Source organism: Aethalodelphis obliquidens, unplaced genomic scaffold, assembly GCF_003676395.1.
Source record: "Aethalodelphis obliquidens isolate GAN/ISIS:26980383/991018 unplaced genomic scaffold, ASM367639v1 scaffold43, whole genome shotgun sequence".
Classification (NCBI taxonomy): domain Eukaryota; kingdom Metazoa; phylum Chordata; class Mammalia; order Artiodactyla; family Delphinidae; genus Aethalodelphis; species Aethalodelphis obliquidens.
In genome coordinates this window covers 12590995-12605075 of record NW_020837987.1, presented here as the reverse complement: position 1 = coordinate 12605075, position 14081 = coordinate 12590995, and the positions used below count along the sequence as shown (strand labels likewise).

The following is a 14081-nucleotide window of genomic DNA, read 5'->3' as shown; positions in this document are numbered from 1 at the left end:
CTCTGGCTCAGCTGCCCCGGCCCTGTATCACAGACACTGCCCTGTGGCCTGGGTTTCTTGTAATCTGTATCTTTTCCTGCAAGGACAATGCAGAACAGGAGGTGCTCAAGGACCCGGCACAGAGAAGATGCTCAGAAATGTTTGTGGCGTCAAGTAGGCGGTCGATGAGTGGGCTCCCCCTTCCCTTTCCATCCTCAGCAATTGAGGAAGAATGGCGAGCTTAGAGCCAGTTTCTGGCTTTTTCGTGTCCCCCCGTCTATCTGACCTCGACATATCCTTTCACCTGCTATCCCTTTAAGTTCCTCCTATTTGAAAATGAGGTGGTTGATGGTGCCCCGCTGTCCCTTCCACTCTGACACGCCTCTTCTGGTTCCAGGAGGGTCTTTTGCCCTTTGCGATCTTGGGCTTTCTTCTCATCCGGGCTTCTGGGCCCCCAGGCAGTTTCTGTCTTCCTGGGTTCCCTTCATCCCTGCCCTGGGATTCTGGGTACTTTCAGCTTTTTCCTTTCCGGACTAAAGTGTGGAGAGTGATGCTTTTGTTTAGCTTTTCTTCATAGACCCCAACCCCTTCCTCTCCGGTCTGTCGCTGGGCCTTCCCTAGTTCCATAGCGTCTGTCTAGTCTGTCTGTCCCTGTATTTCTCCTGAGGTGTGGCGACCTGGCCCGCCCAGCAGTGTTCCCAGCAGGGAACAGTCTATTCAGCCTGCTCGGCTTGGTATGAAAAGGCCCAGGCGTCGGCAGCAGCAGGTTTGCCCTGCCCATTAGTAACAGCTTCCCCCTGTTTGGTGAGCTTGCCAAAACCAGTTTCCCCAGTTAGGTGGCGCTTTTACTGCGGACAAGGCCATTCTGGCAGAGTTGCCTCATCCCATGAGAGCTTTGCTCCCACGAGAGCGGCTCCTGGTGTGGGCCACACCCAAGCCAGAAGGTGCCTCATTTGTCAGGAATGCCGCCTCCTGCCTCCACCACAGTTGACTCGGCATCTTCCCTCTGGGCTGGCCCACGACAGCCTGGCGGTTCCAGGGGAACAGCACGAGGCACCCATCGGTCACCTCTCTGTATTGTTTCCTTTGAAACGTCGGGAGGAGTTTTGGTCCTGCATTCTGTGTTTGAGAGCTGCCCTTGACCTCTGCCAGGGTAACCGTGGGGCTGTACCATTTGGGTTTGAAGCTGCCCCGACCCCTTTGAATTGGGAGTGAGAGTTAATGGTAGAGTCCCCTTGGTGGGGAGCAGCGTGGAGGCGCACAAAGGGAGCAGTGCGAGGGAAAGGGCCGTGGAGGATCCTCAGAGAGGTCGGCAGTTGTTTCTCCACAAAGCCTGTTAGAACCTTCAGGGCTCCAGGGGCCGGGCTCGCCTGATGAGCTTGTTCCCATGCTGACCGGCTCCCATCTGAACGGCCGAGGCCTTTTTGGCCTAGATTAGTTCTCTCTGTGGTTAGCCTTTTAGGTCCTGGGTTCATTATGTTACTCTTTATCTTCTTCACATTCTCTTTGTGGGTCTTAGTTAATGGAGAAGGAAGGAGTTTTTTATGCTCTCACACATACTTTGCCGTCGTCATGCATGAGGAACTTGAGGAGCTTTTGACATTTTTTACATTTGTTTATTTTTTTAAAGCAACTCCTGCACTTGTGAGAACTGTGTCTGTGGGTTTGGCTCAAAAACGGGATTATTTTTCCAGCTGCTCCTTTCTTAATCCCCCCCACCCCACCCCCCACCCTGTACATACTTTGATGTTCAGAACGTCCTGTCAGCAGCATCTGTCACATGTGGAGAGTGCTTTTGTTTTGTAAAGTAAGGGAGATTGGGGTGACGTGGGGGATTTGGCAGAGTCAGGAAGTCGTAGGACAGGAAGCCAGAAGGGATACCCGGAGGTGAGGCAAGTCAGGTGGGAAGCAAGGGGGCCAACAGCAGGTGGGGGTGAGCCCTCGTGTGGTCGTGTCAGGAGGGGCCTGGGACCCTTCCCCTCTCTCCACCTGCTTAGCTCCCTGCCTCTGGCCCAGAGCCGTGGAGCTGGCAGAGCAGTCAGGCCTCGAAACCCAGGGACCGGAGCCTGTTTGCTCGTGGCAGCACCTCTGGCATCCACGGCGCCCCCGCCCCCAGCCGGGACAGACAGAGCCGATGCAGCCCTTTGGGGGAGATACGGGATGGGACGGGGAGCGGCCCCCGCCCTGTCTCCCCGGGCCTCTCGCCCTCAGCGCTGGGCCCCGCGTTCCCATCGCCCTGGGCCAGCCCACAGCCCCCGCGGCTCTCCCCTCAAACCCCGTGCTCACGTCGGCTTTGGGGTTGGTTCATAGGGAAGATGGTGAGTTGGAAGAAGGCGAACTGGAGGATGACGGGGCCGAGGAGACCCAGGACGCCTCCGGAGGCCCCGAGAGGAGCCGGAAGGAGAAGGGGGAGAAGCACCACAGCGACTCAGATGAGGAGAAGTCTCACCGGAGGCTGAAGCGGAAACGCAAGAAAGAGCGGGAGAAGGAGAAGAGGAGATCCAAGAAGAGGCGGAAATCCAAGCACAAAGTAGGTCCTGGCGGATGTGCTGGGCCTCCTGGCGCTGGGCCCAGCCGAGCGCCCCAGGGGCCGAGCTCATCTTGTCAGGCCAGAGGGCACTCTTAATCGGCTATTTTTCCTTTCCCCAAATTGGATAAAGACCTTTTCTAAAAGAGTTGGTAGCTCATGCTCCATTGCTGCTAGATGCCCCTAGGTGAGGCGTTTTGCAAGGAGCCCTACCGGCACATTCCAGCAGTGACTGTGCAGGTGGCCAGCCCTCCACAGAAGCTCTAATCCTCTGCCCCTGTCCTTGCAGCGCCACGCTTCTTCCAGTGATGACTTCTCTGACTTCTCAGATGACTCGGATTTCAGCCCCAGCGAGAAGGGGCACCGCAAGTACAGAGAGTACAGCCCCCCCTATGCGCCGGTGAGTGACTGCTGGTCAGGGACCCCCATGGGGCTCGGAGCTGGGGGTAATGAAATCGCCCATGTTTCCTGAACACTGGCTGTGTGCTGGGCATTCTTACGTGGCACTTTACACGGATTTTAATTCTGCAAGATTAGGTATTGTTTTTATCCCCGCTTTATAGGTGAGGACACTGAGACTTCGAGAACTTCAGCCAGGTTGCACGGCTCTGAAGTACAGGAGCTGGGGTTGAGCCCAGTCAGTGGCTGATTGCCATACTTCTGTATGCCACCTTTTCCCATGGCCTTGGCAGGGCTCGTCATATCCCCTGTCCCCAAGAAAGATGATGATTTGTCCCTGTGAGAGCTGACTTTTCCACTGTTCAGCAGTGTCCTTTTGTGGAAAGTTGGCAAGAGAATGAAACGGTTATGGGAGTAAATCATCTCGGATGTTGTGGGGTCAGAAGTAATATATCACTGAGCTTAAGCATAAATTTAAATTATTTGTCCGGTTTGTATATTTTTTTATTTTCCTCAGGCAAAACCAGTAAGAAGTAAATCAACATAGATTTTCAAATTTTGATAAAAAGTATTTTTAAAGTTAGTAGTTCTTAAAGGTATCCTGTAACTCAGCATCATCCATCATAACAGATAAGTTATTGTAAGGAATAAGAGTTGACATTGATCTACTAATGTAGATTCAGGCTTTAAACCTGAGGGCAGCAGGGAATGGAGAGAATAGCACCAGCTTTGATTGGGAACTAGGGGTTGAGGCATTTTAAGATCTGCTAAAGTGGCACTTCCCTCGTGGTCCAGTGGTTAAGAATCCACCCTCCAATGCAGGGGACACGGGTTCGATCCCTGGTCGGGGAACTAAGATCCCACGTGCCATGGGGCAACTAAGCCTGCGCACCGCAACAAAAACCCAACGCAGCCAAAAAAAAAAAAAGGATCTGCTAAAGTAGTTGTATACATCTCCATGTTTTATGTTTTCTTTTTTTTTATAATGAGTGTGGATTTTTTAAATGAATAGACTTTATCTTTAGAGCAGTTTTATTTTTTAAATTTTATTGAATATAGTGAATTTTCAGTGTTGTGCTAATTTCTTCTGTACAGCAAGGTGACTCAGTTATATGTACACGTATTCTTTCATATTCTTTTCCATTGTAGTTTGTCACAGGATATTGAATATAGTTCCCTGTGCTATGCAGTAGGACCCTGTTGTTTTTAGAGCAGTTTTAGGTTTGGAGAAAATGGAGCAGGTAGTCCAGTTCCCTGCCCACCCCACCCCACCCAGTTCCCCAGTTGCATTAGTGTGGCACGTTTGTTGTAATTGTTTAGCCAGCGTTGGCACGTATTTGATTAGAGTCCATAGTTTACATTAGGGTCCCCCTTTGTGTTTTACAGTTCTTTGGGTTTTGACAAATGCATCTTGTTATATATGCACCATACACTATCATATAAAATAGTTTCAATTCCCTAAAAGTCCTCTTTTCTTTACCTACTCATCAGTCCCTCCCCCCAAGCCCCTCGCAACCACCAGTCTTTTTACTGTCTCTGTAGTTTTGCCTGTTCCAGAATGTCATTTAATTGGAATCATATGTAGCTTTTCCGGATTGTCTTCTTTGACTTAACGATATTCGTTTATACAGTCCCTCCATGTCTGTCTTATTTCTTTTAATTGTTGAATACTCCATTGTCTGAATGTACCAGTTTGTTTATCCATTTACCTATTGAAGGACATCTTGGTGTCTTCCATTTGTGCATGTATGTGTATTTTTGAACTTCATCCAGTATCTCTTGGAACTAGCACACTTTGGAAAGCATCATTTTAAATGGTTTTCTAGTTTGGTTGCCAAATAGTCATTAATTGAATTCTAAGGCCCCAGAAAAATGTTGACTGAGGAGCACCCCTCTTGCCAATCAGGCCTCCTCCCCAAATGAGATTGTTCTATCTACCTGGGAAATACACCCTTCTTTTCCCTCTCCAGTAATTCAGGGGTCGTGGGGCCTGTGTTTCTCAATTGTCTTTAAAGCTGTGGCTCTTTCTGAAGAACAGAAACATCTGGGCCAACAGCCCAGATCTCATTCAGGTGGCTGGGGGCTAGCGTCTCACCCCAGGGACAGCAGAGACACCCAGACAGCTGTGCCAGTTCAGGGAATAGTGGGGATCTTGGTCTGAATCCGAGGCCCCAGGGCCAGCTCACTGTCCTCTCCCCATCAGTCCCACCAGCAGTATCCCCCGTCGCACACCACACCCCTGCCCAAGAAGGCCTACTCCAAGATGGACAGCAAGGGCTACGGCATGTACGAAGACTATGAGAACGAGCAGTACGGGGAGTACGAGGGTGATGAGGAGGAGGACATGGGCAAGGACGACTACGACGACTTCACCAAAGAGCTGAACCAGTACCGGCGGGCCAAGGAGGGCAGCAGCCGGGGCCGAGGTGAGACGCGCAGCTTCTCCCCGAAGTTGTCGGAGCAGGCCCGGGGCTGGGGGTTGGGCGCTCAGTGCAGAGCCAGAAAGACCTCATGGGCCACGTGCTCATGGAGCGTCAAGTCTGGGAGAAGAGATGTGCAGTCATGCAGGGCTGAGATAAGCATAGAAGGAGACAGGCAGGGAGCTCTATCCCAAGCACAGGGGACCGGAGTTCTGCCACGTGAGAAGAGGGTCCAGTGCTGAAGCCGTGGTTGGGATGGAGCCAGACTGGCGTGAGGCAAGGAGAAGACTGCTGTGGCTCAAGGTGGTGGTGGTGGTGGTTTTTTGTTTGTTTTTTTTTTTTGGCCACACCCCGCGCCGAGTCCTAACCACTGGACCGCCAGGGAAGTCCCTGAAGGGTTTTTTAAATTCACTTCCTGGTCAGCTATGAAGAGATATAGAAGGGACAGCTCTCACCCCTGGGGACGGTAACTGACAACTGGCGCCTCCTCCCCCAGCCTCCCATCTCCCATCACCTGACAAAGTGTGACTGCAGCCACGGGACTGCCACACCTCTGAACCTTGAACCTGCGGCAGTTAGGAGGATGATGGGGGAGGGCAGAGCACCAGCAACCCAGCCCGGCCTCTTAGAACCATCTCCTGCCAATGATATTTCCCAACCCCAGAGTGCTTCCAGAATTTTCCAGCCCAGCAATTCTTAGCCCTGCTTGAGGCCCAGCTTGTTGTTTGAGTGACTGGTCATTCTTTCTTTCGGCGGTCTTTCTTAGACTCCTCCCTAGATAGGCCCTGCTCTTTGGGGAGATCTGGACTAGCTTGTCCAATAGAAATATAATGCAAGCCACCATTCAACTACAAATTTTCTAGTGGTCACATTAGAAAAGTAAAAGGAAACATGAAATTAATTTTAACAACACATTTTATCAGTACATTCCAAATCTCACTTCGATATATAATCAAAATAGACAGATGTGACATTTTATATTCTCTCTCTCTCTCTTTTTTAATTAAGTTTTTGAAATTCAGTGTGCACTTTATACTCGCAGTATTTCTTAGCTTGGCCAGCCACATTTCAGGTACTCAGTAGCCACACGTGACTGGTGCCTTTGTGTCAGACAGCGCCTCAGTCAGGGTAGTGTAGTGAGTGCTACAGCAGGTGTGTGTCCACGGTGCTCAGCTACCCCTGTCCAGGGGCCCAGGGACCATGAATCAGCCTAGAGCAGCCGGGAAGGCTTCTTAGAACAGGAGGAGGAGGAGGAAATGATTGACCTTGGGCAGTCAGTGGGTTAACTTCTCTTCCGCTGGTGGGTCAACTTCTCTTCTGCTGGTGGGTCCTGCTTGCTCAGACACTCACTGTCTGAATCACCATGCAGGCAACCGAGGCCGTGGCAGGGGCTACCGAGGCCGTGGAAGCCGCGGAGGGTCTCGAGGCCGAGGCATGGGCAGGGGCAGCCGAGGCAGAGGCAGAGGCTCCGTGGGAGGAGACCACCCGGAGGATGAAGAGGACTTCTATGAAGAGGACATGGAAGTAAGGCTTTCTCCAGCTTGGGGTGGGGGGTGGGAGTGGGGGCAGGTGGCTGGTGAGCTGCAAGACTAGGTCTGTAAGACTGAGGTGGAAAGAAAGCATCAGATGGCAGGTTTATGTGTTTAGAAATGTTCATTTATTATTTGGAATAGAGAAAACCTTCCTGTGGTTCAGAATTGAAAAAGTACCAAAGGGTGAGCTGTCAAAAACATCTTCATCTCACTGCTCTCTCAGCGAGCGCCTTAGTTCCCATCCCTGAAGACAGGGTTCCCGAGGGTACTCTCGAAGCATTTAATGCCTTCGCAGTCAGTTGCCTGTTTAGTTACCTCCTACACACACACAAACGCGTGTGCGCGTGAGGAGAACTACCACGCTCACTGTTTTGTCCCTGCCCGAGACCTTGCCACGCTGCCCCTTGTTCTAGCTGCACAGCTGTCCCTTGGGAGCTGCCCAGTGGGCTGGGAGTCCTAAGAGTGAAGACTGCGACCAGCCGCCGCTTAGGCTGTGGCGTGTGAAGAGGGGGCACAGGTGTGAGTCACTGGGTTGCTCACTTGCTTTTCTGAGTTTGACATTGTCCCGAGTGTACAAAAAGGCAGAAAGGGGTGGAGTATATAGTTCAGGACATTGTTCATTGTTCGCCAAATGACACTTTACTGCTTCTCTTCCCTCCGGAATTCCAGTATGGAGAAAGTGAGGAGCCGATGGGAGATGAGGACTATGACGACTATTCCAAGGAGCTGAACCAGTACCGCCGGTCCAAGGATGGCCGAGGACGAGGTGGGCGGGGGCCACGAGGGGCCAGTCTGTGGGGCTCCTCCTGGCAGCTGCTGGCCTCGGGTCCTGGAGGGAGGCCTTGGGTTAACGCCGTTTCTCTCTTCTGCAGGGCTAAGTCGAGGCCGTGGCCGGGGTTCCCGAGGTCGAGGGAAAGGGATGGGCCGGGGCCGTGGTCGAGGTGGCAGCCGAGGAGGGATGAACAAGGGTGGAATGAATGATGACGAAGACTTCTACGATGAGGACATGGGCGTAAGTCGGCTCTTCATTCTGATCTGATGTTTTTACTCAAGGCTTCTTCTTGAAATTCGTTTTTTTCTTTAATGAGTTATCCTCCGAGGCTGGTCTTGTCCCCCTGCTCCCATCAGCCGTTCCCCGTAGGGCCTGTCAGCACTAATTATCTCTCATGGGGGTTGCGCTGCTGGTGAGACCCTCTGTTTTTAAAGGCATATCTTTGTAGCACCTACAGTCACCTGTTCTCTGAGTCCCTGAGTTAGCCCTGGAGAGTTTTCCAGGGAGGCTCGTGCCGCCTCTTCTTGGAATGAATGCGGTCCCGCGCAGGTGTGTGGCGCGCGAGTCTGCAGCTGCCCACACTCCACGCTCCGGGGCTCAGACCCCACAGAGTTGGGTGCTGGATGGAAGCTGCTGGTCAGCACTCCTGTTACACGGGGGCGTGCTCATCCCTGCCAGCTAGCCTGTTTCACTTTCCCTCCCTCAGAGCCCGTCTCCACCTGGCCTGCACAGGCCCTCCCTACCCTTCCTCTTCATTCCCCTTTATAGTCACACTCTGTGTTCCTAACAGGACGGCGGTGGAAGCTACCGGAGGGGTGACCATGACAAGCCCCACCAGCAGTCCGATAAGAAAGGCAAAGTCATCTGCAAATACTTCGTGGAAGGGCGGTGCACATGGGTAAGGGGCCAGTTCCAGTAGTACCAGGGTGCCCAGAGCAGGGACACATGGGTCTCTGGGAGTGTTCTGGAGGCCACACTCACTGGGGGCAGTGTTCTGGTGGGCTTGGAGTGATTGTCTGAGAGATGCCTGGAAGGCCTGGAAGACTTAGTTCACTCCTCAGAGTGACTGAAGAGCCAGGACAAGATTGGTGACACATCTGGGTTTTTTTGGTTTGGGAGGATTTTTTTTTGGCCAAAATTTTCACCCAATCCATATGGCCTCAAACGTTTTGTTAGAATTGATGCTCATGCAAAGGTGTAACATATCCTGGTTGAGTTACTGAACTTCAGTGTTGGAGAGGGAATCATTAAGGCATCCAGACAGAAAATGTGGTCAAGGTCAGCCTTGACCTTCACAGCAGCATATAATGCCAGAAGATGGGCCAATGTCCTGAAAGTTCTGAAGGAAACGAGTATAATCCAGTGTTAGTTCAACCAGGCAGCTTTTTATTCAGGTATACAGGCAGCAGGCAGATATTGGCAAGCAAGTACCCAGGGAGTACTGCACCTGTATACCTGTCTTAGGAAAAAATATTACTGTGTTTTAAACAAAAGTGTGTTTGTGTGTAAAATAGTCTTTATTATAGTTGCAATTCATATTATTTTTAGAAACTTAAAATATATATAAACAAAAAACAGTAGCTATTCCTAAGAGAATGGGGGGATGGGTATAGAAGAACAGTTTCTCTTTTCAGTTTACCTGGATGTTGTTTTGTTTGGATTGTACAATTTGACTACAAATAGCAGAAAACTCAACTCCACTGGCTTAAACACATAGATGTTTGTCTCTCAGAATAGTCTGGGAATTCCCTGGTGGTCCAGTGATTAGGACTCTGCACTTCCACTGCGGCTGGCATGGGTTTGATCCCTGGTTGGTGAACTAAGATCCTGCATGCCGTGTGGTGTGGCCAAAAAAAAAAAAGGTCTGGGGCGGGGGTGTGGGGGCATTACAGGGCTGGTACAGTTGTCAGTGGCACCATGGGGGACCCAAGTTCCTTCCTACTTTTTATTCTGGCATCTTTAAGAGTGTGGCTTTTGTCCTCATGGTTGCTTAATGGCTGCTGTGCCTCCAGGCATCACATCCAAGGGCTAGGAGGAAGAAAACTGTGTGAAGGGATTTTTTTAAAAATCAGGGCAGTATTGTCTTCCCTTGGGAGTTTGGGGTTCTCTTAGAAATTGGGGTTCTGTTAGAAAGGAAGAAGCATGAAACTGGATACTAGCAGTTATGCAGCATGTTAACAGTAAGTGAGTAAGAGAGGCGAAGGCAAGAGGAGGAAGAGTTAGAAAGAAGCAGTGAAAGGCAGCAGAACGGAGCCGGGAGGACTGAGGACATGGGGGAGGGAGGCAGGGGCAAGGGAAAGGGCCACACACTTTGGCAGAAGTTTCAGGTTGGTGGGAAACTGCATTTCTGTGTCTGCCTTTCCTGGGCCTCCTGCCCTTTCTGGGGTCGGGGTGGGGGTTTCTGTCGTTGGTCCCTGTGTGCTTCAGCAGTGACAGAGCAGTACTTCCTTTTGCAAACACCTTACCTTTTCACTGCTTCTCTTCCAGGGAGACCACTGTAATTTTAGCCACGACATCGAGCTACCAAAGAAGCGAGAACTGTGCAAGTTTTACATCACCGGATTTTGTGCCAGAGCCGAGAACTGCCCCTATATGCATGATATCCTTTGGTGCCCACATTTGATCTGATTGAGGGTGCAGAGCTCCTTTTCTCCTTATTGGTAATAACAGCTGATCTTCACCACACTTTCGCTCTGTGTGCCAGTACTGTGCCAAGAGCTTTGCGCATCCATCTCTTAACCCTCACATCTGCCCTGTGATGGGTCTGCTCTTCCTAGTCTGCAGATGACTAAACGGAGGCACACACGTTATATGTTCCCTTTACATATACAGTTGACCCTTGAACAACATGGGTTTGAACTCTGCAGGTCCACTCAGATACTGTTTTGTTTTCAGTAGTAAATACTGCAGTACTACACGATCTGTGGTTGGTTGGATCCACAGATGTAGAACTGAGGGTATGGAGGACGGATTACAAATTATACTCAGATTTTTGACCGAGTTGGCGCCTCTAACCCCCATGTTGTTCAAGGGTCAAGTGTACTCTCGAGACTGGCTTATACCATTGCCTGTTACCTTTCTGAGATTTTTCAAATGGCTGTGTAACCATGGGCAAATCGTTGAACTTTTCCCCTCTTCCTGTTGAGTGAGGATCTGAGGACACAGCCTCAAGGCCAGCGTGGTGGGGCGGGAAGCACTACGGAGTGGGGATGTCGAGAACCGGGGTCTCATCTTGGGTCAGCTACCAACCTGCTGTGCAGCTCTGATCCAGTCACTTCGCCTCTCTGGGCCTCAGTTTCCTTGTCTCTAAAACAAAGGGGCTTGGATTCTGTCCTTGGGTGGGTTTCATGAGGTGAGGCATTTGCCTTAACTTGCCGTGAACGTGATTTTCCGTGTAAGTTGTACCACACGACCGGAAACTGCATCAACGGCGATGACTGCATGTTCTCTCACGACCCCTTGACCGAGGAGACCAGAGAGCTCTTGGACAAGGTAACGTCCAGGCTGACAGCAGCCGTAGCTAATGGGGACCAGGAGGTACGCCTGCCACAGGCCTGGCACTGCAGCCCGCCTGTCTGGCCTCTGTGCAGGACCAGAATCCCCAGTTGCGTTGATTGGAGCTGGGCCATGTTTAGGAGGAAATGGGGACTGTATTCTCTGCAGGGAGAATTGAGGTGATCACACATGTGTCTTCTCTCCGGCCGGGACGGTTTTCCCTGGAGGGGCGGCTCCCTAAAAGGAATGTTGCGTGGTGTGTCTCCAAACATACCTTGTGATTTCTTAACTGTCCTTTAGAGAGAGCCCGTGGTATACAAAGAGGAGGTGAGACTTCGGATGGGTTCTGTTTTTGAATTATTTTTTAAGTTATTTGTATTTTTTATTTTTGGCTGTGCTGGGTCTTCATTGCTGCACGTGGGCTTTCTCTAGTTGCAGTGAGCAGGGGCTACTCTTAGTTGCAGTGCGTGGGCTTCTCATTGTGGTGGCTTCTCTTTTTTGCGGAGCACGGGCTCTAGGCATGCGGGCTTCAGTAGTTGTGGTGCCTGGGCTCTAGAGCGCAGACTCAGTAGTTGTGGTGCACGGGCTTAGTTGCTCCGCGGCACGTGGGATCTTCCCGGACCAGGGCTTGAACCCGTGTCCCCTGCATTGGCAGGCAGATTGTTAACCACTGTGCCACCAGGGAAGTCCCTGGATGGGTTCTGTTTTGATGGAAGGGTCATACGTTTCTTTCCAAGTCTTAAGGGTTCTTTTATATAGTAGAAAAAGTATGGGGCAATTGGAGGCTCTCACGATGGGGAGACTTCCTCAACAGTGAGGTATCAGGGATTCCTTAGCAGCCAAATGACATTTGAAACTCATCCTGATGTCTGTTGTTCTCCCTGAGGAGTCAGGCTGAGGACTTTGGGGCCCCCGGTTCCTGTCCTTGATTTCCTGACATCCATCACTGGGTGAATGTGTGCGAGAACACATGTCCTTTCACATGAAGGCTTTCCTGCCTTCTCTCTGGTTCCCAGAAAGCTTAAGGAGATTGGCTGTTTTTTGAGAATGGAAAGAATCGGCGCCTCAGCCAGGTTCAGGAATCCACCCACGCGGGCTGGGGCTGCCTGAGGGGTTGAGGGGAAGCCCTGCACAAGCAAAGCAAGAGAACGTCCACTCCTCATTGGGAGAGCATTCATGGAGAAAGTTCTCATCTTTGCCAGGACCTTTGGCCTGTTATCCTAGGAATAGGGTTTTGTAACTGGTAGCTGTCTAGAATCTGTGAGTCATTCACAGGGTAAGGAATGGGAAAAGTCATGGCGGTTTCATTTCTCATTTGAAGAACTAAACAATCTCTGACTGAGGACTGCCCCCTGCTGGTGGTTCAGAGTTTGCTCTCTAGACCAGTGCTGTCCAGTAGGAACACCACAGAGCCACAAATTTAAATTTTTTAGTAGTCACATTAAAAAAGTAAAAAGAGGTGAAATTAGTGCTACCAGCATATCTTATTTAACCCAGTATATCCATGTCCAAAGTACCACTTCAGCAGGTAATAAATGATGAAATAATTACGATATTTTGGGGTGTTTTTTTTTGGTACTAAGTCTGAGGAATCTAGTGTTTATTTTCTGCTTATAGCACCCCAGTAGCCACACATGGCCAGTGACCACTATATCGGACAGCACAGCTCTAGACACCCTAATAAAAACTCAAAGCAAATCAAGGTGGCACGTTTCCATTTCTGGTCACAAACATTTTGAGATTATCAGTAACATCCCCTATCTAAAGTCAAGTCTTAGTAGGTTAAAAATGAGTGTTGAACCTGGAAAAACCATTCCAGAATCGAATTTGGGTGGTCAGAAAGTAAAACTTGAACCTTTACAATGGGCCCAGAGTAACCCTGATAAACGTGTGGGGTCAGCCATTTCCTTCTGTCCTGGACAGAGTTGCAGCTTGATCAACTAGGGCTGGGGCCTGAGGCTCCTGGGCAGCCCTTGGGTCCAAGCTGTGGTGCCACTTAGGACAGGGCCTCGTCATCCTCTCTTGAAATGTCTGTGCTCTCTCTTCCACCCTTTTCTTCAGCTTTATTTTCTTGCTTCTTGGTGATGTTTCTGTCTGTCCAGATACATCAGCTTCCAACCATCCACTCTAGGTTTGAGACATGCCTGCCTTTGGGGCTGTCAGTGACTGTAACGTGAGAGTGAGTGGCAAGAATAAGGCAAAGAATTCCCTCCACCTAGATTCCTCTGTCAGCATTATTTTGCCCCATTTGCTTTATCACTTTGCTCTCGTTTATTTTTTTTCCTTGATCCATTTGAAAATAAGTTGCGTACATTATGGTTCTTTACCATTAAATCCTTCAGTTACCGTTTTATACATATACTGTTTTATAGTCAGGTTTGTCAAGGTATAGTTTGTATCCAGTCTCAAAAAAAAAGTGTCCCTGTTTAGTTCTGTTAATTTTTTTTGGCTGCGCTGGGCATCATGCGGGATCTTAGTTCCCCAACCAGGGATCGAACCCATGCGCCCTGCAGTGGAAGCGCAGAGCTCTTAACCACTGGACAGCCAGGGAATTTTCCCTAGTTCTGTGAATTTTGACAAACACAGAGAGTCATGTGACCACCTCACAGTCTAGGTAGAGGAAATTCATTCTTTCACCCCCAGAACCCCTCCCCTTTTGTAATCAGTGCCTCTCCCATTTCCAGACCTTGGAAACCACTGATCTGTTTTCTGTCCCTGTAGTTTGCCTTTTCAAGAAAGTCATATAAATAGATATACGGTATGTAGCTTCTAAACGTGTGTGCAGTTTATATAGCCTTTTGTTTTTTGTTTTTTTATAAATTTATTTATTTTTAAAATTTATTTGTTCACTTTGTTGGGTCTTTGTTGCTGTGCGTGGGCTTTCTCTAGTTGTGGCGAGTGGGGGCTACTCTTCGTTGCGGTGCGCAGGCTTCTCATTGCGGTGACTTCTTTTGTTG

At 50.1% G+C, this 14081-nt stretch overlaps 1 protein-coding gene across 10 annotated transcripts in view; it reads left to right on the top strand.

Annotated features, from left to right (window-relative positions):
- The window catches only part of ZC3H4 (zinc finger CCCH-type containing 4), a 43280-nt gene that overhangs the window by 14324 nt on the left and 14875 nt on the right, over window positions 1-14081 (top strand). For 9 of the 10 annotated variants that reach the window (XM_027079958.1, XM_027079964.1, XM_027079956.1 and 6 more), the window contains 9 exons: window positions 2290-2509; window positions 2796-2906; window positions 5109-5331; window positions 6695-6849; window positions 7527-7623; window positions 7730-7869; window positions 8420-8527; window positions 10117-10228; window positions 11012-11121. In XM_027079958.1, the coding sequence (XP_026935759.1) occupies window positions 2290-2509; window positions 2796-2906; window positions 5109-5331; window positions 6695-6849; window positions 7527-7623; window positions 7730-7869; window positions 8420-8527; window positions 10117-10228; window positions 11012-11121 (1276 nt within the window). Of the gene's footprint in view, window positions 1-2289; window positions 2510-2795; window positions 2907-3169; window positions 3368-5108; window positions 5332-6694; window positions 6850-7526; window positions 7624-7729; window positions 7870-8419; window positions 8528-10116; window positions 10229-11011; window positions 11122-14081 lie in introns of those variants that run through there. The other variant, XM_027079966.1, reaches the window with a different exon arrangement.